We start from the raw sequence: 24737 nt of genomic DNA, 5'->3' as shown, positions 1-24737 counted from the left end.
CCTTAGGGAACATCCATGTCCCAACTTCACAAGGTTGGCCAAACCCTAAAGGACATCCACATTCTCACTCCACAGGGTTTGCCATCACCATGGTCAAACCCTAAAGGACATCTACATCCCAATTCCACAAGCCTCACTCCAGGCCATTGAGGCTATATAGGTTCTCTCAGCAAGTAGCCGAGCCTGATGCTGAAAGGAACCCACTCTTATAGAGTGGCCAGGCCAAAACACAGAAAGGGCACCCACTCTTTCGAGTCACCAGGCCAAAACACAGAAGGCACCCACTCTTTTGAGTGATCGGGCCTTAGGGACCATTCCTCTCAAGGATGTCTGTCCCTCATGCTATCTCACTAACAAGGATGTTTGTCCCTCATGCTATCTCACTAACAGTTCGGGCAATGCCCCTGTTGTCCACTCATCAATAGTCCGGGCAATGCTCTTGTTGTTACTAACAGTCTGAGCCATGCCCTTGTTGATATCATATCAACTCTCCCTCTCACTATTAAAGGGGTTCTTCACCAGTCCAAACTTGTCCTTGAAGTACACAAACTTCGTTCGGGATAGAGGCTTTGTAAGAATATCAACTGTCTGCTCATCAATAGGAACATATTGGAGCCTCATTGCTTCCTTTTGCATTACGTCACAAATGTAGTGGTACTTGACCTCGAGAGTTTGTAATGCCAGTGTTTAATTGTGAAGGTTCTGAAGATGCACTCTCATGCACCTGCGCAGGCTTGTCAAACTGTACCTAAGATGGCCCAGACCAGACTATTCAGAGTTTTGCTTTTGAAGCAAGCAGATTGCTCAAGGTGCAGTTGCAGAGCATACACAAACTTTAGACTCATTGACTCCGAATGAGGAGAATGAACTTTCCCTTCTTTATTTATAGGTCTTCGAAGAAGCATAAGGCATCTCCTCGGATTATGACACCTTGACAAATTACACAGGAATCAGCCTAAAAACAAACATCACAAATCATACTTTTTCGTAGATTCTCTGAAATGTGGGTCAAACCGCACCAGAAATCAGAGAAGTGCTTGGAGTTTCAGAGATTCGTCCAGGAAAATCTTACACAGTGGAGATTTTTAAGAATCCCACAAAACCTACAATAAAACACAGTGGGCACTTTAACTAAAAGTCCACAAGAACAGAATGGCTCCACATGAATCGGCTAGTACGACAAGGAACATAATTACTAGTCATCAGTAAAGCAAACACACATGGATTCTCCACAGGAACACTGTTCAGGTCTGTCGGAGTCAGAAGAATAGTCTTCTGCATTGCTGATCCAAGTACTTGGTCTTGGAATATCTTCATTCACAGGCTCCATCTTAGTGTGTTGGATCAGATAGAGATTTTTTGAAAAACAATGCTCAACATCAGATCCTTTCATGAAAGGACAGGGATCACATGCAAATTCTCCTTGGAAGAGGGATTCAACTTGAAGATTTAATTCTTCTACCTCAGTCACGGTTCCCACCACTTTTCCTTTAGGATTTGATTCTTGTGCTGTATATATTTTAAAGTTTCTAATGATGTGATTTTCCCGCCAAGGTGTTTAAGGATGAATTTGAACCGTTGTTACTTTTGGACAGCTATCCTCATATCAACTTGCAAATGTAGAATGAAATCACTGTGTCTCTGCACCCAATCCTTTCTTGGACAAAATCTATCAAGGAAAACTTCAGTCCAACCAGTCAATGGATGTCTCACCATATTGTTAGGATCTGCACAAATTATAACCTTTTCTTCTTCTCTTACTATTTGTAAGATCAGAGAGTATGTAATCCAATTTATTGTGTTGAATCCTAAATCACAGTAGCACTGGTTATCTTCCACATCATTCCATACACCAAGCTTTTCTCTGACTATACGACTATAGGCATTATTCAACTTCCAAAATGCTGTCCGCTCCCTTTTTTCTAGAATATTTATTTTTAAAGGAGTAGAAAGAATCTCTTGGACAAGCTTAATATCCATGTATTCTTGTGCTGCAGAGTCAGGAGCACAGAAAACAAACTACTTTCTATGTTTGAGTCTTCTTCTTTTGCCTTCTTCATTTCTGCACTAGATATCATGACAAGGAGATGTCAATCCTATTATGGGCTTCTCTAGATAACATGTTTGCTATACAATTCAAATATCCTGGTTTATGCACAATATCAAAATCAAAATTCTGCAACCAAACAACCCATTTTTGTACATGAGTATGGCTATCTGTCAATAAGCTGTTGTTCCTTAGCATGCCTGCAAAAATATTTAATTCTGTTTTGATAGTGAATTTAACAGGCTTCAGATATAGTTTGAAATGCTGGATGGTCTTCTTGACAAACAAAACCTCTTTGTGACTTGAAAGATAATTCAATTCTGCTCCTTTGAAAGTCCCAGAAGTGTAGCCACAAATTTCTTTTTTGTTATCAAGCTCATCTATTAGTACTCCTCCCCATGCATTTTGTGAGGTATCAGTTTCTGTTATGTACCTACCCTTCTCAGTAGGTAGAGAAGGAGGAGGCAGAGACTGAACTTTTTGCTTAATGTTCTTGATGGTTGTTGTCATTTCTCCTGTCTAGGTAGGAGGATTTTTCTAGAGTCTTTGTTGTAAAATATGTATATTAGAGGCCTGCCTTTTAGAGAATGGTCTTATACAATTTAGACTTCTCAAGAGCCTCTGTAACCGTGTTTCGTCTAATATTTGGTTTGGATAATTCAATTTCTGTTTTCCCTATTTCCATATTTGTTACAGAAAGTACTACGCCATGTTGATATACTAGATCACAAAACTTCTGCAAGTGCTTAAAATGTTCTTGGAGATTTTTAGAACAAATTAGGATATCATCAATATATACTATTATCCAAGGATAATCTCTGAATATGTCCTCCATTCTCTTTTGAAATTCTCCTGGGGCATTTTTTAACCCGAATGGCATTATTGTCCACTGGTATTGTTCATGAGGGACAACAAAGGCTATTTTATGTCGGTCTTCTGGGACAATGTTGATTTGATAAAATCCAAACTTCAAATCGAACTTACCAAAATTACCTTTCCCTTAATTTTTTGTAGCAGGGAGGCTTTATTAGGTAATGGGTACCTAATTGGTTGGAGAACTTTATTTAGTGGTTTATAGTTTACCACTAACCTTGGTTTCCCCCTTTTTTGCTTCGAGTGCTTGCTAACATAAAATCCTCTGTATGTGCAAGCACTTTTGGATGGCTTGATGAGACGTTTTGACAACAAATCTTTTATCTCATCTTGGCATATTTTTATATCTGATGGGCTCATCAAGGTTACAAAAGCCTGTTGAAGAATAAACTTTGCCAAGGGATCACAGGGAAGATTTACAAAATATTGCTCTCTATGCCGAAAAGAATTAGGAGACTCTGAAGTACAATCTTCTCTTATCCTTTTGGAGATTTCTCTAAGAACATTTTCTAAATGCCATTCCACATAGCAGATGCTGCGTTTAATTTTGTTTAAGTCTACTGCTAGAGTCAAGGAATACAAGGACTTATTTTGCTTGGCTTTTTCTTCAACAATTCTACTCTTACAAACACCATCTCTGTACATTAGTGTCTGGATTTGCCGATTTTCTACATGAAATAACAACTCATGCCTTTTTACGTCAAAAGTAATAGGACTAACCATTTTGATAAAATCAGATCCTAGAATGCAGTGATGAGGAATTTCCTGTACAACATAAAATATTGCTTCTAATATTTTACCTTCAATCCCTATTAGTAAGAGAACTGTTTCACCAAAAAATGTTACCTCAGTCTTATAGTTGTCCCTCTGAATTTAGTTTCTTTCCACAAATATGCAATGATGAGTTGTTTTCTCGTCAGATTGAATTGTGCACCTGTATCTACCAGACAATCTATCTGATGTGGCTTTCTATTATCTGGATAAATCCAGACTTTTATAAAGAACTTAACTCCTACAGAGAATAATGAAGGATGTTCTTGTTCTTGACTCATTATCTTTTCTTCATCAACCCTGTGTTCTTCTTCTTTAATTTCAATTCCTTTGTTCTTCCTCCTATATAATGATTTATAAGCTGGATCAAATTCTATCTCATCATAGGCCTGGTCATTTCTTCGTCTAAGGAGACAGTTTCTTCTAATCTAATAGATTCTAATAAACTCTTAAGCTCTTTAACCTTTTCTATAGTTGCTTTAGCTATTTTCTTTTGGTCTTCAATCCGAACTAATAAAAGAGATTATTTATCTCTTCAAAACTGTTGCCGATCATAATGTTTATATTTGCCTTGTAAGGAGAACTGTTAGAATTCCCAGGCTGTCTAACAACAGGCTTGACAACTTGCTGTAAGAGCAAATCTCTTTCAACTCTTAACACAATTCTTTCTTGAACTTGCTAAACAGGAAGATTATCTAACTTTTGTCGGATTTCTTCTACTTTCTTCAGGACTCTTTTGCTTGGAAGGAGAAAACATAAAAATATCATATTGTGGTTGGGGAATTTGAAGAGTTCGGCAATATTATTCAAAACTTGGATATTGAGAATTTTCAGATGGAATTGGCAAGGTCTTATCCTCTCCCCAAGTTTGTGGATCTAGAAGACAAAATTGATCAGCAAGATGTCCAGTATCTGAATAAGAAGAACAATCATTATCTACATCACGGTAGGAAGAAGGAGGATGTCATCAATCTGTGGAGGTGTAGAAGTAGAATAAAAAACAAAGGTCCCTCCATTATGGATTAAGGTCTTTGGTGAAAAGAGCAGAAAGATTGGGTTTTCTAGATTTTTGGGATACTTATTTGACCAATGTCCCAGTATGTGGTAATTGTAACAGAGAGCATATTTTCTTTGGGTAGAACTTCTTTTGAGATAAGGTTTCTTAGGAATAGAATGTTTATAAGAATGGGCTTTAGAGGTTTTATAATAAGAAGCAGAAAGATCAGGAGCCCAACAGGAATTAAAAGAATACTTCTTATATTTTTTCTTCTTGTGTCTACAACTTTTACAGTAGTAAGATGCAAAATTAATGCACTAGTGTCCTATATGAAAAGCACCGTAACCCCACTCTGGCATTTTCCCTACATTTTTACATAGAGGGAACATGTTATGATTTTTTTTTGAAATCTTTTGATACCCTCTTTTCAAGACAGTGTTCTTGAATAACCATATCTATATGATAATCTTCCATGGCAAGAGTCATGCCTTGCAGTTTGATATCCTTATCTTTGAAATATTGCTCAACTGCATCTGGAAGGGCACCTGGAAAACTATGAATATAATACTTAATAAAAGTAGAATTAGTGGGTTAGCCAACTCCTATGAGCAGTTTTTGCATATAACAGAAATATTTATGCTTAAGAGACAAATCTCCTAATCTCTGAGACATAAAGAGAGATTGAAGATGCTCTGCATCTGATCCAGCTTTTTTAGCACCATAATGATAAAACTGTACCCCTAAATCCTCAATCAAGTCACTGTCTGCAGTGGGAGAATTTTAAAATTCATCTTTAGTTGTCTGTGGTAGCCAATGCCACCATTCCCATGCAAGGCTAGTAAATCCTGCTATCAGGAGATTAGCCATATGCCTTGGAGTAATTGTATTATCTTTAGCTCTCTTAGCAATACTCCAATTTCTGAGTTGTAATGCTTCTTTAATTTCTTCTTTAGTCTGACGCCCTATATTAAGCATAGGATGTTTTGGCATAGTGGCTATAAGTCTATTCATATCAAGGCTACTCTTGTAAAAATGAAGTATGACACTATAAAGGGTGTCCTTATTTGACCAATTAGTCAACATTTAAATCATGAGTGTTATTTGAACTACATTCCTCTCCCACAACAAGTCATTCAAGGTTTCATAAAACATATGAAAGGATAAAACGTTCATTTTTTGGGGAAAGCAAGAAGGAGGCCATCTGCACCTATGTGGAAGAATGTGACATTTGCCAATGACACAAGGTAGAGATAGTGAAACCTCCAAGCGAACTACAAACTTTACCCATTCTACTAGCTATATGAATTGACATTTCTATGGACTTCATTGTGGGGTTACCCATATATGGAAATAAAATCTGTAATAATGGTTGTGGTTGATTGGCTTTCTAAATGTGCTCATATTGTGCTCTACAATATCCCCCTTTAAGCCCTTCACTCAAGTATTCATGGATAATATCTTTCAACTCCATTGTATGTTGTAGTCTATTGCAATGGATCATGACCCCATCTTCTCTACCAATTTACAAGAGTTGTTTCGACTCAATGATCAATAAAGTGCCGTATATATTCTAGTGGACAGTTTGTCACAATAGATTTGATAAAAATGGACGAAAATCTATACTATGAGTGTTAATTTCCTTATATTTCAGATTTAATAATTATTGTTTTTTGCTTATGCATGTAATAGATAAAATGTGGAAAATAGAGAACAATAAAATACAAACACACACCAACCACAATGAATACAAGATATGCTCTGGGACACCCTTATAACAGATAACCCATCTTGAGGGTGAGGCTGCTCCACTATTTGTTGCTTTAAAAAAGAATTAATGCAAGTACAAAGGAGTAGTTACTCTTTGTGGAGTTACTTGAGACCTATGGCCTGTTAGGCTACTACAGACACTAAAACCCCTCCTGTTATGCTTTCTCACTCCCACCCCCAAGTTTTTTTCTTCCTATTGTAGAACAAGATACCATTGAAATGAATGGAAACCTGTTTCCTCCTAGTGGCCTAACTATAACATAGCTCAATAGCCAACTAGGGGTTAATTTTGACTCCTTCAACTCTCAACTAGAATTACAACTTTGTTCGTTCTAGAGTCTTCTTCATAGTCTTCATGTGGCTAGCCCCTTTTCCATGAGTAATGAGTATGACATGGCTTCCTCTTGAATTATGGTGATGAATCATGATAGGTCAACTTTCGGGAGGCATAATTTTTGCATGAAAAATTTGATTGATGTGTTTCTTGCACCATTGGAAAGATTTTTAAATGTAGAATAGCATTATGGGGTTCGACACTTAAATAGGAAATTTTTATCTCGAACAAATGTCATTTAAGACATTAAAATGGCCCCGAAAGGTTTCAGACCCCGATTGTCCAAACTGGGTTCTACCGATAACTTTTTCTTGTAAATTTATTCCTCCAATTTTTCCACTTTGAGAACATCTAGATGGATGAAAAATATAGTGTTCTAATTTGGATCACTTGAGGACACTCAATTAAATCTTAGCACATTATATCAACCCTAAACTGATGGTTGGACTGAAACAATCAACAAATGCTTGGAAGAGTATTTGCAATGCTTTACATTAGAGTGGCAATCCAAATGGGTCTACTGGTTTTCTCTAACAAAATGGTGGTATAATACAACTTATCATGGTGCCACTCGATTAACTCGTTTTGAGGCTACTTATGTCCAAAAGCGCCCATCAACACTGTCCTACTTACTAAGAGTCTCTAAGGTGTAGGAAGTGGACAAAACCCTCACCTCTCAAGCCAACATTCTCTGCACTCTCAAGGATAATCTAGTAACGGCTTGGAACAAGATGAAGTAACAAGTTGGTTAGCATCTTTCCAAACATGATTTTGAAGAAGGGATCATGTATTCCTCCATATACAACCTGCTAAGTAGAACCCACTCGAAGGCAACCACGACGAGAATTTTTCTCCCAAGTTTTTTGGCGCCTATAAGGTCATCAAACATATGGGGCCAATGCCTTACAAATTAGATAACCACTATAAAATTCATCCAATCTTTCATGTCTCCTTCTTAAAGAAAGTAGTCTAATCTAATTGTCGTATTCAAACTAACCTTCTTGAACTAGAAGAGGAAGTTTTCATTTAGTTGCATCCCAAGGCCATCCTTGACAAAAGAGAGCATTCTCCACCAACACACTATTTAGGGAGTCTTGATATGGTGGAAGGTTACACAACCCAAAGATGGCACATGGAAACTAGCAGAGATCCTTCAGTGATTTCCTCATCTCCAATCTTGAGGTCAATGTTGCTTTATAAGGGGGAGGGCATGTTAGGGTCCCACACTAGCTCCCTTAACTAGAGAAGGCGCAATGTATTGAGGCCATCTTTATTAAATAAGAACCATGTAGTAGATATAGTGTGAAAGCAATAATTGTAAGAAGAATTACTAGAAGATTCTGCCTACTAGAAAGTTCCTAGGAGGTTAGATAGAAACTATATAAAGAAGTAGTAGCAATGTAATAAGATGTCTTGTGAAGCATGTTGTGATTGCACTTTTGCTTATATGGAGGTTTCCCCTTGAAGAGGCAATTGAACATTTTTTTCTCAATAACAATATTGCTATTTGTGGTATTTTGGTTCTCTACAATTGCCTATTTATGCTATAATTTGTCATTTCAGCTCTAAATCTTGTTATATTTTATTTTTTTTGTTGAATTTTGGTAGTTGCGCTCGATATTCTTCAATTATATTAGCCCATGAAAATAAGAATGAAAAATTCTAATGTGGATTCAAGTCGTCTCAAAATAAAAGAGGGAAAGTTTAAACTTTGAATTTTTAAATTTCCTCCAAAAGTCAAGTTGACCCAACTAAGAGACACACCACTTGGGGCACCTTAGATAACTATAAAAAGGACACTCAACCTCCTCCATTTGGCACCAATTCGGATCATCATCTATCATCTGTTCACATGTGCGAGGAAGGAGAAGTTTCTAGAAGGAGACTAGTAACCTAGAAGGAGACTAGTAACCTCTATATCACTCTGAGGTTACTAGTCTCCTTCTAGGAAGGAGATGAAGAAATGTTACTCAACCTCTATATCACTCTGAGGTTACTAGTCTCCTTCTAGGAAGGAGATGAAGAAATGTTTTGCCGAAGCTTTGCTAGGGTTTGGCAAGCAATATTCTAATATTCATCCATTGCAGAATTTGTTGAAGATTAATAAAACTCTCGGATCTGTAGAACTGGTTTTCCTAGGGACGTTTTGTCCAAAAATAGTGACCATTTTGTGATTGATTTTCTATTAGAGTTTCCGCAGTTTATTTTTATGAATATTGCAATCGTGTTTTTATTCAGTATTTTCAGTATATTAATTTTGCTCAAAATTAAATACATTGGATAATTACCGGTTGATTGTAATAAGCGATATTTTTATCGTTTTTTCACATGGTATGAAAGCAGATTTGAAGCATAGAGGTTTACTAGAGTAGATTAGCGCAGGGGTTTGGAAGAGAAAGTTTAATTCCCAGATCGATTCCCAGAATTACTTGGTGGAATTTTACTAGTGTTATTTTTTGCAAGGAGGAGGCCGAATTAACTAATGCGAATTGCCAGTTTACTAATGCCTGTTGCTAGAGACAGTTTCGTTTGCCAGTTGCTAGATCGATTTTCTGGAGGCAATATGAGTCAGTTTCTCTAGTTGCTAGAGGCAGAGAAATTCGTCAGAGTGATTTCTTGGAGGAAGTGCGAGTTTCTAGGAGGGCCAGTGCGCAGTTCCAGTGGGAAGTGCGACTTCATAGAGGAAGTGCAAGTTGCCTAATAGTAGCCAAGATCACTTGCAGAGGAAGACCGTGAGGTTTTCTAGGTACTTTTGTAAGTTGGTAGAAGAGTTATTTATTTTTATTTTCTCTCGAGGGCTTGAGTAATCGCTTCAGCAGGATTGAAGGATCAAGATAGGTTGGATGTTGCATCTAACTTTGGTGTCTAGAGAATACAATGCCTTCTTATTTTATAAGAGCATGGGCTGAAGGAGTTTGCTACGACACATTGCTGTACCAACAGATCCTATAATGTTGCATGAGTATTAGAAAGATGATGCCAAGGCTAGGCGTACTATCCTAGGTGGGGTCAAGGACCAAATAGTTCCATGTTTGGCGGAAGAAGATACAACCAAGAAGATGCGGGATGCCATCAAGAAACATTTCCAGGATAAAAATATGAATCGAAAATGATCCTAAGAGAGAAGTTCAGAAGTACTAGACAAAATAAGGGAGAAAACATGGTCATTTATCTCACTCGCATTAGAATAGTCAGAGATGAGCTAGCAGCCATTGGAGAGAAGGTCGATGATGAAGAGCTTGTGAGAACAACCTTGAATGGGTTTCAGAAGTAGTGGGATGTTTTCATGCAAGTGGTTAGTTGAAGATTTGATTTTCCTAGTTAGGACTACTTGTGGAATGACTTCACACAAGAGGATCTTCGACTGAACCTTTTGAAAAGTAATAGTGGTACTAGCAACAATTTCGAGCAAAAGGGAGATGACAACGAGAATGTTGCTCTTGTGAGCAAGGGAAAAGCGAAGAAGGGATCTAGTAAAGGGTCCAACTCCAAGGAGGAAAAGAAGGACATGTTGAAGATCAAGTGCTATGGCTCTCATGAGTTTGGCCATTACCGTAGCAATTGCCCGCACAAGAAGAAAGATGACAAGAAGGGCAAGAAGCATACAACAATATTTGCAGATGAGCTTTCTAGTCTGGTGGAGGATGAGTTTGCACTCATCGCTTACAACCACAGTCTAGGAGAGTTGTGGTAGAGTGGAATGGGAAATGGGGTACTCAAGGTAATAGGTGTTCTAGATGTGAGCACAGGGCACGATGGTGTACAACGTATAACGCCTTTCTCGCTAAGAGGGAGTGTTGGTTGATGTAGCTCAGACATGTGTTCTAGCCTCAGGTGATGTCAATGAGGCTAGGAACACAAGAGCGGAAAATATCTCCGAGCTCAAGTTATTCTTTTGAATGTAAATGTCTTAATTAAATTAAATAATCAGTTTTAATTATTTTCTTAAGTTTTAACTTATTAGGGAAATAGATTAATTAGTTAGTAATAATTGAGACATGGTTGATTTTCCTCTAGAGACTTCTAGTAAAGTTTCTAAGTGATCTTAGCCATCGATTAGATCATTTCAGATCTTGATCTTGGATGTTGATTTCTCAACGAGAGATTATAAAGGAGATCAATGGGCAGTCTTTGAGATCATTGATTGTAGTGAAGAGGGCACAGTGATAATGTGGGGTTTGACTCCAGTGAGGGTTTCAGTAGCAGTTGAAGCAATGAATATTTTTGTAGTTTTCTTTAATCTGTATTCTTCTAGTTTTCGAGATCTGGAGGAGGAATTCTCCCAACGCTTTTTTGCAGACAGGGAGGCTGAGCTGTCGAGGTCGTGAGGGTTCCAGGGGGCTAAGTTTTCTCCGAGGGAGGTTGAGATTCCTTTTGGAGGCTGAGATTACTAGGAGGAGGTTGTACAAATAGCCAGGAGGGCTGTACAAGTTGTCAGTAGCGCCGAGAGGCTAATTCCGTCTAGGCCGTGAACATGGGAGAGCCAAAGGAGCCACACATGTCAGGCCATACAAGCCGTATTTGGCATTTGCAAGTGTGAGGATGTGTTAGGTTGTAGAGGGAGGCTGTGATCCTTCTAACGACGGTTAGATCGATTTGTGGAGGTGAAGGAATATTTTGCCGAAGATTTGCCGGGGTTTGGCAAGTACTATTGTAAAATTCATCAATTGCAAAATTTGTTGAAGATTAATAAAAATTTCAGATGTGAAGAACTGGTTTTCCCTTTGGGGTTTTTTTACTGACGTTTTGTTCGAAAATATTGTGTCCATTTTGTGATTGGTTTTCTATCAGAGTTTCCACAGTTTATTTTTATGAATATTTCAACCGTTCTTGTATTCAATATTTGCAGTATATTAATTTTACTCAGAATTAAATATGTTGGATAATTACCGGTTGATTGCAATAAATGATATTTTTATCGATTTTTCACATTGTGTTTGGCAGTCTCTTTATGATCCTACTGTCATTATTGAATTTCTGTTGAGATTTTTCTTTGTATAATTACTTATTGATGCAATGAATTGGTTAAGAAATCATTGGAAAGTAACTATTAGATTAGAAGATCATGAAAATCAACATGGTATCAGAGCAGCCAGGTTGAAAGAGAAACCACTAAAGTCAAGTATACAAACAAACTCATGAAAGGAATTGTAACATACAAGTTCTCTTCTATTTCGGGGTTTGTGTTCTGAGGCAAGGGGTTGTGCTTGCTACATGAAGCCTAGTCATATATATAACATCGTTGAGATCTTTGACAAGCTTGGTAGTTTGTCTTGTATCCCCGCATCATGACCAATGCTTTTGAATTATGATGCACTGTAGTAATCAAACCCTCACCATAACTTGACTTGTTGATTGATACTCGTAAACAATAATGCATTCTGAGCTCTGTGGGATGATCGGATTTAGTGAGAAGATTGATTTTGATTTCAAATCTGGCAGTACTGGGATAAACATAAGCTACTATGGTGGAAATATAGTTTATGTCATTGATATATAACAAAGGCCGATTATGGTAGTAGTAAAATGCTATATGACTACAAATAGCTGTGAATAAGAATCTATGGTGGGAGCATTGACAACATCAACTGACACAATAAGCTCAAACATGGACTGAATTCATTCTCTTTGAAGTCAACACTTATATAACCCGTGATTGGTGGATAAATTTGTATAAAGTCACGTGATGGGAAAGGAATACGAGCTCGTAATTGATAACAGGGTTGAACGAGTTCATTGTCCATTTCATTGCAATATTCGAGTATTGTCATTGTGACACAACATACATATGCTACCATGGACATTGCAATGTTGGAGAAACTACATAGTAGGGCTACATTGCAGATCCAGAATAAGGATGTGGGTAATACGATTGATGGGTACATTGCATAAATTGAAGGGTTGCACACTTCCATGAGATAGTTGTTCGGGTCGAGAATTTTCTTGAGTATAACATAGAAGAGGGAAAATTGTATGGACGATGTGAGAACCTGTAGATCATGCCATTATGGTATAACCATTCGAAGAACCGTTGGGTTGAAAAAGAGTTCGGTCTTGCATTTGAGAAGGGCAATGAGCGTTGTGAACAATTGCAATGACGCTTCACTGTTCTGCAATTGATGTGGATAAGACAAAGACAATTATATCGAGAACATTATGATTCGAGTCTGGCTAAATTAACGGAGATCAAGTGAAGTTTTGTATTAGACACATCGTTTGAGTTGATAATGGACATGTATGCCGACGGTTGAAGGCTCGAATGGGGAATGTCACGTTGTGCCATTTGGCTCTTGGCTATCCTTCCTAGCATAAGATTTATGGATGTAGTTATTGCACTTGGTGCTTTTGAAATCTTCACATACTCACCTAGGAGTTGAGCTAGATTACGTTGTTTCAATTATTGAAGGTTTTTAGATTCTCAAGTGATAAATATTCTTCAAAGCTTAGAAATGGTGTGATGGCATCTTATGATGGATTAAGGGACAATGTTTGATTCCATAGCAGGATACATTGCACATGACAAGTTTAATGGAATTGCAAGGGCATCGATAAAATCTAAAAGATGGAGGGTTTGTAAACCCTAGAAAAGGTTTGAAGGTTATGATTTAGAAATCGCTAGGGTTTGGGGATAAAACCCTAGAGCTAGACCTAAAATCAATGAATTCGTTGAATGAAGAAATCCTAGTTCATGCAATTCATGCATGCAAGGAAAGGAAAGCTACATGCATTAGTAGATGATGATGAAGACAAGCATTTCTAGCATGATGAGTTTGCAAAAGGCGAGGATCAAGAGGGAGTTGACAATTCCCTACAATCCTCAAATCAAAAGATAAGTACTTTATATATTTCCTGCTTGATTATTATTATTACTTTACTTTTCTGGGCGGCCTCTTGTCTTTGTATCTTTAGCTTGGTTATAATCGTTTCTTCCATGGCCTCCTAATGAGGTTTGTAGGTACATCGTGAATGCTGACAAGGCTTTGGTAGCAGATGGAAGCATTGGGAAGAATGAAGCAGAGTTTGTGGCAAGAGGATTCTCCCAGGACTGAGCATAAAACTCGGGTAGAGTAATTTGTGTTCAAAAGGGAGAAATTGTACTGACATCTAGAACTGTGCCAGATGACTGGAAGAGCTCCTAGTTCAGAGGGAGCAAGCAAGGCAACAAGTTTCAAGGATGCCATGATGGAGGAAATTGTGGTGAGACCTGAAGGGAAGTCAGGGGTGATTTCTAAGTGGATCTACAAGATCATGCTTACGGCCTATGTTAACATAGAGAAGTAAAAAGCGAGATTTGTGGCAAGAGGATTCTCCTAGAAAGAGGGAGAGGACTATGAAGAGACTTTTGCCAGGTACACTTCTGTTAAAATTATTATTTCTATTGCTTTTGTTGTGGATTGGAGGATGTAAAGACTGTTTTCCTCAATGGAGTAATTGAGGAATAAGAAGTGTACGTAGAACTACCTCGAGGATTTGAGGTACATGGGAGGGGATCTCATGTCTGCAAACTGAAGAAAGCTTTGTACAAACCTCGGGCATGGTATTCTCAGATTGATAAATAGCTGATGAGTCTTGGTTGATCTTGTTATTATATGACTTATTTATGATGGGAACACAAGGAGTCCTGTGATAGAGGGAGCAACAATGGAAGGAGCATTTGCTTTCGTGATAGAGGGAGAAGTCAAGCCTTGCTTCACTGTTAGAGGAAGTTGATCTCTGAGTTCGAGATGAAGGATCTAGATTTGATGCATTACTTCCTTTGACCAAGGAAGTATACCATTGAGATCCTTCAAAGATTTGGGATGATGGGCAATCAATCCATGGCTACTCCCATGGTGACCAATTTGAAGAAGCTGAGTGGCAAAGGGAGCAACTAGGATTGCCACAACAGGATCTGGCTCAGTGTTAGAGGGAGCACCTAGTCAGGGTGACTAGAAAGTAGTTGTGGTACAACATGTGTTGAGGTACTAGCATGGTATAGTTTGATATATGTCTCAAATGGTGAAGTTCAGTGACTGGGATATATAAATTACGATTGAGCTGAAGACAGGAAGAGCAAATTAGGATGTTGCTTTAGTTTGGGTTCTACAGGAAGCAGACATTCATCGCACTCAACACTGCAAAAATGAAGTATATTGCAACTAGTCTAGAGAGTTGTGGAGCAGCATGGCTTCAAAAACTACTCACAGGATTATTTGATCAGGTGCAAGAGATGATCATGATGACAGGTCAAAGCACATTGAGAGTCGAGATCAAGTACCACTACATTTGAGACATGGTACAAAAGGGAGCAGTGAGGCTCCAATACATTTCTACAGATGAGTAGTTTGCTAACATTTTCACAAATCCTATCCTAGGATGAAGCTTGTATACTTTAGGGGCAAGCCTGGAGTGGTTGAGAATGCTTCCCTTGGTTAGAGGGAGTGTTGATGTTGTAGCATCAAGGGGCAAAAATTCTCCCTAGGTCAAGGGTATTGACTATGAGACATGTAATGTGACTAGGTAGATTGGCCTAGATAGCATCAAGGCCTGGAGTGCTCCCCCAATCAAGGGTTACTTGACCATATTTCCAAAGGGTATTTGGCTAGTGGGTAACTAGTTCTTTTATGTGATGTTGATGCATGATGCTTTCCACATGGTTTTGGAATATAACATGAGGTGGGTGGACTCATAAACATAGCTAAGCTCTTAAAAACTTTTTCTTGGGATGGAGAAATTTTTCAACAAAGAGGACATCTAAAGAAGTCAAAGAGAATACCTCCCTACTAAGAGGGAGTGTTGAATTTTGATAGTTGCGGTCAATATTTTTCAATTATATTAGACCACAAAAATAAAAGAATGAAATTTTTTAATTTGGATTCAAGTTAGCTCAAAATAAAAGAGGGAAAATTTAAATTTTGAATTTTGAAATTGCCCCCAAAAGTCAAGTTGGCCCAGCTAGTAGACACCACTTGGGGCACCTTAGATCTCTATAAATAGGACACTCGACCTCCTCCATTTGGCACCAATTCGGGTCATCATCTATCATCTGTTCACAAGTGCGAGGAAGGAGAAGTTTCTACTGTCTGCTGCTTTAAGGAGACCGAGGTTCTATCTTATTAAAGTTTTGGATCTGTTCTATATTGTGAAAGAGGGCTGAAGCCCTAGAAGCAGGCCTAAAGGCCTCAAGTCTACTAGAAGGATGAAACCGATTGATATAAAGGTTGAGTTGAGATCTTGAGAGTTCGCTATTCATGGAAAATACACTGTTCTAGCCCTAGGAATTTCCAGGGTATCTTATAAATATCAGATTGTACTTTTGTTGAATTGAAAAATTTCTCCTAAGAAAAGGTTGCTGGGTTTTTCCCTAGTTAGGGTTTTCCCAGGGTAAAATTTTGTCTCTTGTGTTTGGCTGTCTCTTTCTGATCCTATTGTCATTATTGAATTTCTGTTGAGATTTTTCTATGTGTAATTACCAGTCAAGCACCACTCGTTTGAAACCCGTGGTTAAGGGCGGGTCTATGCTTGGGCTTGGTCATCCGCATAGAACCCGCGGTCTAGACCCGGACCCGATGGGTTTTCTATAAGACTCAACTACCCGAATCAACCTCGCGGGTAGCCCCATGAGACCCTTATTAGACCTGTTTAGGACCCGTCAGGCATGAAAACCCACAAACTGTCCAAAATTTGGTTTATTTTTTTCTTTTCTTTTTTGGAAATGAGGTGGAGGAAAAGGGAAATTGGAGGGAAAAAATGCTTTATAAGCACCTCTCTCCCTTCCATTTCTCATTCACTTGTCATTTGAGTGTTTGGCTAATTTGTGTGAGTGTTGAGAGTGAAGCTAAAGGAGCGTGAAGGAGCTGTTGGAGGAGGCTAAAGGAGGCTTCATTGGATCAGACTAAGCTTCAGGTAGGCTTCATGAACCTAGTTTGAATGTTTTCCATGTATTCATTTTTGTTTGTTTTTTTTAATTTATTTTTTTATGTTTGCGATCTTTTTTTTTTAATTTTTAATTTTTAATTTTAATTTTATTTTTTGTCTATGTTTGGGGTTACTTGTGGCTGAGTTTCTCAGCCACACAACGACCCTATATGGTTGAGAAACTCAACCACAACCAAAAAAATTTGCAAATTAAAAAAAAATTCAAAACCAAAACAAAAAATTTAAAAACCAAATTTTTTTGTTTTGTTTTTCTTCCAGATTTTGTCACCATGCCACCAAAGGGTTTCAGATAGTCTCGTGATTCGGCATGGGCACATGGTCAATGAATCATTGTCGGTAATGACCACAATATCAAGTGCAATTATTGCAATGCCACAATGCATGCAGGCATAAACATGCTGAAATGCCACCTAGCTAGAATTCCTGGGAATGGTGTGGGATGTTGTCAAAGTTACCCTGATGAAGTCACTACTGAAACGGTAGCTACTTTGGAATCCATTAAAGAAGCAAGTTCCAAGAGGGCAAGAAGGAAGGATGAGATTGTTGGGATAGGTAGATCTTCATCTCAGAGTGAAACACAGTTTCAAAGTCTAAATATTGGTAAGTCCTCTTCAAGTGCTGTGGCAAACAGGAGTATAACCTCTTCTTTCTTCAGTCCTCGTACAACTCCAGGATCTCAACCAACCTTGGACAGTTTCAATGAAAAAAAGAGGAAGGGGGCAGATATGGCAATGAGGAGGTTTTGGTACCGTAACAGTGTTTCATTCAACTATGCAAAGTCTTATTTTTATTAGCCCATGGTGGATGCCATTGCTTGTGCTGCCCCTGGATACAAAGCCCCATCTTATAATGCACTTAGGGGGAAAGAGCTAGATGAGCAGCTTGAGTGTGTCAAGGAACAATTGGAGAGAGCATTAAAAGCTTATGGAAATTTACAGGTTGTACACTTATGTTTGATTGGTGGACAGATCAGAGGGGTAGAACAATAATAATTTTTTTTGTAGCTTTCCCTAAAGGAACTATGTTCGTAAAATCCATTGATGCATCTACAAATGTAAAAGATGCACATTTGGCTTTTTCATTGTTGGCTGATGTGGTGGAGGAAGTTAGGGTTGCAAATGTTATCCAAGTAATCACAAACAATGCAGTAAATTATGTGGCAGCTGGAAGGTTGCTTTGTGCCAAATATCCCACCATTTTTTGGACTCCATGCGCTGCCCATTGCATAGACTTGATGCTAGAGGACATTGGGAAGTTGGAGTGGGTGCAAGATGTTGTGCAAGAATGCAAGCATATTACCAAGTATATTTATAATCATGCTTGGGTGTTGAACCTTATGAGGGAATTCACACAGGGTGAGCTTAGTTGCCCAACTGTCACACGGTTTGCTACAAACTTTCTTTCCCTCCAAAGCCTTTTGTATGAGTATCAAGATTTGAGAAGAATGTTTTGTAGCCAACAATGGGTATTCTGGAAAGATAGCACAAAACTAGAAGCAATGTCTGTGAAAACATCTGTCTTTGTTGATAGTTTGTGGGACAAAGTGACTGAGATTGTCAGCTTCACTGAGCCCCTTGTGAAAGTCTTGAGATTGATGGATGGAGAGAAACCTGCAATGGGATATATTTATGAAGGCATGGACAGGGCCAAAAAGGCCATCAAGACTTTCTATAAGGGAAATGAATCTAAATATCTCCCTATATGGCAAATTATTGATTCCAGGTGGGACAGGGAACTACATTCACCATTGCATGCAGCAGGAGCATATCTCAATCCAAGCTTATTCTATAATGAGGGGTCTAGCATTCAAAGAGATCTCGAGGTGATGAGAGGTGTCATGATATACATTGAGAAGATGTTCTTGGATCAAGATATTCAGGACAAATCAACATACAACGAGATATGTACAGGGAAGCATCTGGCATGTTTGGATTCAGCTCAAGCCAACGTCTCAAGGACAAGAAAATGCCTTGTAAGTGCAAATTGTTAGAACTTTACTTGTAATTTTGCTAGTTCTCTTTTATATGTTTGGCATTGCAAACTAATAATCTTTGTTGTTATTTTTTTACAGCTCATTGGTGGATAGATTGTGGCACTGAGGCACCACAATTACAAGAATTCGTCATCAGAGTTCTGACTCAACCTTGCAGTGCTTCTTCCTGTGAGCGCAATTGGTTAGTGTTTGAGCACATCGACAACAAAAAAAGAAACAAGTTGGAGCATGAGAGGTTGGAGAAGTTGGTTTTCATCTACTACAACCTTCGAATGCTCACAAAACAAGTGCAACCAAAGGATACAGATCCAATTTTATTGGATACTATTGATTTAAAGTCTGATTGGGTTGTGGAGGAGGAGGCTCCTGATTTGAGTTGGCTTGATGAAGAGACTGAGGATCTCTCTAATTTGCCATCTCAAATGGAGACTCCAAATACACTTGCCTCACAATTGCTTCAGCCTTCCGATGTTACCACTAGCTCCACGAGGGCTTATTTTAGGCGTGGTCGTCCATGAGTGATGAGACTCAAGATTGTTATGAGACAATCATTTATCATTTATGACATGTATTTGAATGTTGAACTTGCTGATATTTTTTATTTTAATTATGGAATCCTAAGTCCTTTTCTTATTCAGTATCTAAATGTTTTGCTTACAAAAATCGAATATGTTATGTTGTACTTTTATAGATATGAGATGATGTTATGAATTATTTGCATATATTGTGGTTTTTATAACTTATAAGGATTGGAATTGTCATTAGTTTCTTTTTTTGTGCTTAAAATTTACCATATTTTAAGTTTTTTTTTTGTATTTTGACGAGTCTTATAAGAGTCTTATAAGGGTCGTTCCCGAGTCTTATGCGAGTCGACGAGTCAATGCCGTGACAAGTCTTATAAGAGTACAATTCGTGCAACATTGGTAATTACTTAATGATGTAATGAATTGGTTAAGAAATCATTGAAAAGTAATTATCAGATTAGAATATCATGAAAATCAACAATTTCTGCTCTGAATCTTCTATTTTGCTAATAAAGAACACCACCATAAAATAAGACTGCAAGGTGGAGAAGATGAAAGAGAAGGGAGGAGGGGAGAAGAGTGTGTGAGAGGAGAAAGAAGAGAGAAAAAGATCATATATCCAGGAACTGTTGATTTATCAACAACTTCATGAGCGAGATGTTAAAATTTTTTCAAGCTGGGGAGTATGATGCGAGAGCTTTGTGGGATTTTGTGGATCCCATATCAACCTAGAATATTTCCATTTCCAGTCCATGATGCATTGGTTTTTATAGTAGGGCTCATATATCTGATTATTGGAGGCCGTTATTGAATATGATTTATTCTCTTAAATGATGAATAGCTTCTCAAGTCATCCATCCAAAAGGTGGATGCTTGATCATGAACAATGACTTTTTAAGAAAGCATAAATGAATTTCCTTTAGCACTGACGCAAATGAATTCCATTTAGGACTGTATTTATCAAGCATTATGACACCACTTGACCAAACACATCAATAAACAAGCATCCACACCATCTTAGAGTTCGTGTCCTAATGAATTGGAATTTGAAGAGGTTTGGCTATTGGTGAATCAGTTACTCCATGGAGGTCTTTTGTCTTTTCAGTTTCAATAATCTGATTTTCAGCCTTATAAAAAAGCCATGTTCCCTGAGTGGGAGTGGTGGCCCCCATGTTTTCCATGCTCTGAGGATGGGGGGTGCCTGGGAAATGTTTCCACACATCACCCTTTGGGGAAACTTGGGATAACACATGGGGAAACGTTTCCCCAATGTGGGAGACACCAAATGGGGAACATCTGGGTGCCCCCCTCCCAAAAAGGGATGCCTGGGTACCCCTCCTCTCCCCGTTCCCCCCTCCCTATTTTTTTTCCAAACATCCATGAAGATAGAACAAAAACAGGGGATAGAGCTTTGAGGAGTCTATGACCTTGGTAATTAATGCAAGTATTAAATTCTTAAAGACATTCTCCTTTATCTTACCTTATCTTACATTTCTATCTTTTTACTTAAACTTTTTAACATTACCAGTAATTGTTTCAGGATGTTTGAGTGGTTCCAACCTTATCAGATTTCATATGGAGAAAGTGGAATTTCATATCCCATTCATAATTCAACAAACTTAACAGTTTTCAGGATTTCAGGATTGGGAGGATTGTAGCATTTCCACTGTACAGTGTATTGCGCAACGATGAATTTGCATGGGATGGGTTGTTATTGTTGGGATTTTATCATATTATTATTCTTATATTTTATAGTTTTAGAGATGAGGGCCCCTTGCTAGGGACCCTGATGTCCCCCCATCCCCCCTGAATTTTCTTAAATTTTGGGGTGCTCCTACATGTCCTCCATGTGCATTGAAATTTGGGGGTACTCCCGAGTCCCACATGTCCTCCTTGTGCCTTTAAATTTGGGGGTTCTCCTACATGTCCTCCTTGTGCATCTACGTGCTCCCCTGTCCTGGAAACCTTGTGGAACACAGTAAAAAAGCTTAGTGCTCAGTAGAAGACGCTTTTGGGCCTCCAGAAGAGACTATTGTAATATACTAGAGGCAGAGGCCATTGTTGTAAATGCCATACAGTGAAAATCTGTTTATTGAGTGTAGGCTGTAGGTGTAGAGGCTTCATGGCTGAGTAGTTGCAAAGGCTGCAGCCATTTTTGTGCATGTACTATTTAATAGAAGTCCAGAAGTTTTACTCCTTTGTTTAATAAAGGCTGCACATTGTGCAGTTATTGCATATGCTGTTGAATGCATTTTTCTGTAGAGGTTGCAAAGTGTCCCACTCTGTAAAGCTTTGATTTGTAGGAGGGTGTTTCCCCTCTGCACCATGTTACGTTTACAAGTACAAAGATTAAAATAATTTGAGTTACATACATTGCCCACTTGAACGTTAGTTGCAAGAGGGTTTCCATGCACTAAAAATGTAGGCAATCCACTCATGAAGCCCTGTTGCCAAAATTAAAATTCACTTTTCTGTTGATCCAATATACTGCTGCTGCTTCAACCTCAATTGTAAACAACTGAATCTGTTTGCATTCAACCTGCAGTTAAAAGTTTTACTCCAGTCTTCAATAAAATAACATCCATTTATCAATTACAGAGTTTCTCAGTTGCATAGACTATTCCACCACTGGCTTCACAGTGCTTGGTAAAGGAGGTGAAATCATATGTCAAATTGGGATAAATGATGAGGCAATTGAGATCTCCTCATGCATTACTCAATTTTTAAGAAAATTAAAGGTCATCTAATAGCAATAGTTTGTTCAAACTTCAATCTGTTACTTGTATCTCTTCTGTTATTTCCTATCTACATCGATATCTAGAAGAACTAGCTTTTGGATAAACTTCTAAACATGCCATCTTGTTCTTTTTTCTTTTGTAAACTTTGATTGGTCAATGATTTGTTTATCTTCTTTGTTAGCATGTGACGTAAAGTTGAAATAGAGTGCTGTTTGACAAACAGGGTTCTTTGCATCATATTTAGGCAATATTTTATGTGTAGTTGATATGTCAAGGCAATTAAGCACTGAGGTTCAAGTAAGAACATTGAAAGACCAAACATGCATAAAAATGAGAAGTTAAAAGTTTAAAACACATTTATTTTAGCCCAGTACGCTAGCTTGTGTGGTTGAGTACTTTGAACTTCATGCAAGGTGTCTTGGGTTTGATCCCCTAGGCTGTCTGCCTCTGTTGTGCACCTCATTCAATGCCCCTATTGGGCCAGGTGCTGCAATCAGTGCCAATGGGTTTACTCTGGGTACCGTCCGTAGAATGCAGGAAAGTGCCTCGGAGTTCCCTATGAGGTTTCCCTTGGAAGAAAAGTCACATTTATTTTGACTACAGATAATGAACATCAGTCAAAAAAATAGGTCCAGAATACTCTTTTCGGCAGCAGGGAAGATAATAAGATTTTTTTAGAAGCACATGATATGTATGTTTTATGTAGCAGTTTTGGAAATTAAATTTCATTTTTAGTGCAACCATTTATGGTAATAAGTATTTTTAAAAATTTGTACTTCTATATGATGCACCTAATGAGACTAGTTTGCTACTGACATAATCTATAAGTTTTCCTCCCTTGCAATCAATTTCTCTCCTGATTAGTTTGAATTTTATGTGTTTATATGATTTGAACGGCAGTGATGTCTATTTTATTGGAGGATTTGGGACAGTGGCATGGGTCGATGTCCACGAATATGAGAATGTACAACCTGACAAGATTGCAGAAAACGGTGCAGAGCAAAATTTGAAGGTTTGTTCAATACTCATGGAAATTGTCAAAAGATGAACTCAAGGATATTTCAATGTTCTATTCATGAGTTTGTGTGAGGAAACCTGCACTAAAATTCTTATAAGCGTCTTTGCTGGTGATTAGTTAATTTAGTTTGTCCTGGTGTTTGTTTTTCTGATCATTTTATCTGCAATTCTTGTTTTGCTAGTCTGAGAATGATTATTATCTATAATTCCGTAGCACTATGAGCTTGGAAGTTTGTTATTTATTCCTGATTTGGCTTCATACGTAAGTTGCATGTTCAATTTTCTTTCATTGCGTTTAAGAGCAGAAAGTAGTAATACTGCGCTGATTTTGTTTTCTACCATAGGAATTGAATGCAATGTTTTCCAAGCCACTCAGAGAACTATTATCGACAGAAATAGAGGTGGATGATGCTGCTCTCATTTCAATTGATAGCAAGGGCACAGACATTCGTGTCCGCCAGGGTGCACAGGTGGTTTTCATCTATTTGATATGCCTATTATTGAAATTCATTTTTGTATGTGATTCTTTCCAGTGTATTTCTGAAGCATTTCTGATTCAAAATCCTTCTTTCTATTTACACAGTTCAATGTCCAACGTATATCATTTGAAAGTGGCCATGAGGTGGAGACATTGGATGAGGCCAAAGTAGCTCTTCAAAAGATTGTTGATAAGTTCAGAAAGCTTTCCAAACGAACTTAACATGGTCTTATAGAACAGAATAATAAGTAGCTTCTTAACTGATCAACCTTATCCCCTGTCCATGGAGAAGACAGGTTGCATCTTTCAGAACTTGTGCACAATTTTGTTATGATTCTAGAGTTGCTATTTCTCTGAATTACCTTGTTTTAACAAAGTGTATTGAAGAATTAAGTGATCGTTGAAGTTCACTTGAGAGTGTTTTAAGTATGATAGTTATTTTAAGAGTGACAGGAGGGGATTGATTTGCGATCAGAAATCCCCTGAATAATTTTGAGGATGTCTAAATTTTCAAGGTATGATTGTATATATGATCTAGTGTGTAACTGCCGATAGTTTAAGAAATCATCAGAATTTTCCAAAACAATTTTGAGGATTTCTGGACTCCAATATACTACTGTATCGTAGAAAATCTGTGTAGGTTAACCCGATAATGCAATATAAATCAGAGCAGAATACTATAACCTACTTCTACTATCAATTTGCGGAAGCTTAAAGATCGAGCTGAACAATACAACCAGAAGAAGAAGAACCAATGGCACAATACACATGAAAATACTTTGGGGAAAGCCTCAACTAAAAACCCCACACTATTGTATTATCATACATGGTGGAAATACGTAGGAATTATACAAAGCCTTAGCTCTCACAGCGAGCCAGCTCTTAGTACAATCCTCACAGATGCTCACAGGCAATCTTGGCTTCTCTCCAACCTTCCTCTCTGCCCTCCAAGCTCCTATTTCCTTGCGCTGTTCCTTGTGGATGATTAGCCTATTACCAAGTGGATGATCTTCCTTCAAAACTGCGCAATCCTCAAGGATAAATCCTTGACTGCATGCATGAGTTTTCTCCATGAGAAAAACACATGCAATTGATAGTACATTGTCTTTGAACATTTATCTCAACTGGCTCTTTCTCAGAATAGACATGCATGAGTTTTTGATGAGGGAATCTTCAATTCACTAGAGTAGCACTAGTTGAGTGCATTAATGCATCAACTCACTGTTAACTCACTATTAGTTCCTCAAACAGTTTGGAACTAATTTAACTGGACTTAACTC

At 38.0% G+C, this 24737-nt stretch overlaps 1 protein-coding gene across 1 annotated transcript in view; it reads left to right on the top strand.

The window, feature by feature from the left end:
- Window positions 1-23987, top strand: part of LOC149168698 (uncharacterized) — a 140096-nt gene extending 116109 nt beyond the window's left edge. The window contains exons 7-9 of the mRNA XM_089428381.1: window positions 22863-22974; window positions 23324-23449; window positions 23563-23987. Coding sequence (XP_089284507.1) covers window positions 22863-22974; window positions 23324-23449; window positions 23563-23679 — 355 coding nt within the window. The 3' untranslated portion in view covers window positions 23680-23987. The remainder of the gene's footprint in view (window positions 1-22862; window positions 22975-23323; window positions 23450-23562) is intronic.
- The last annotated feature ends 750 nt before the right edge of the window (window positions 23988-24737 follow it).

The sequence above is a fragment of the Pinus tabuliformis genome, chromosome 4_2 (genome assembly GCF_031772625.1).
Source record: "Pinus tabuliformis cultivar Carrire ecotype Pingquan chromosome 4_2, CPIR1, whole genome shotgun sequence".
Classification (NCBI taxonomy): Eukaryota; Viridiplantae; Streptophyta; class Pinopsida; order Pinales; family Pinaceae; genus Pinus; species Pinus tabuliformis.
The sequence above is the reverse complement of the archived record's forward strand: the minus strand, read 5'-3'. Positions and strand labels throughout refer to the sequence as shown.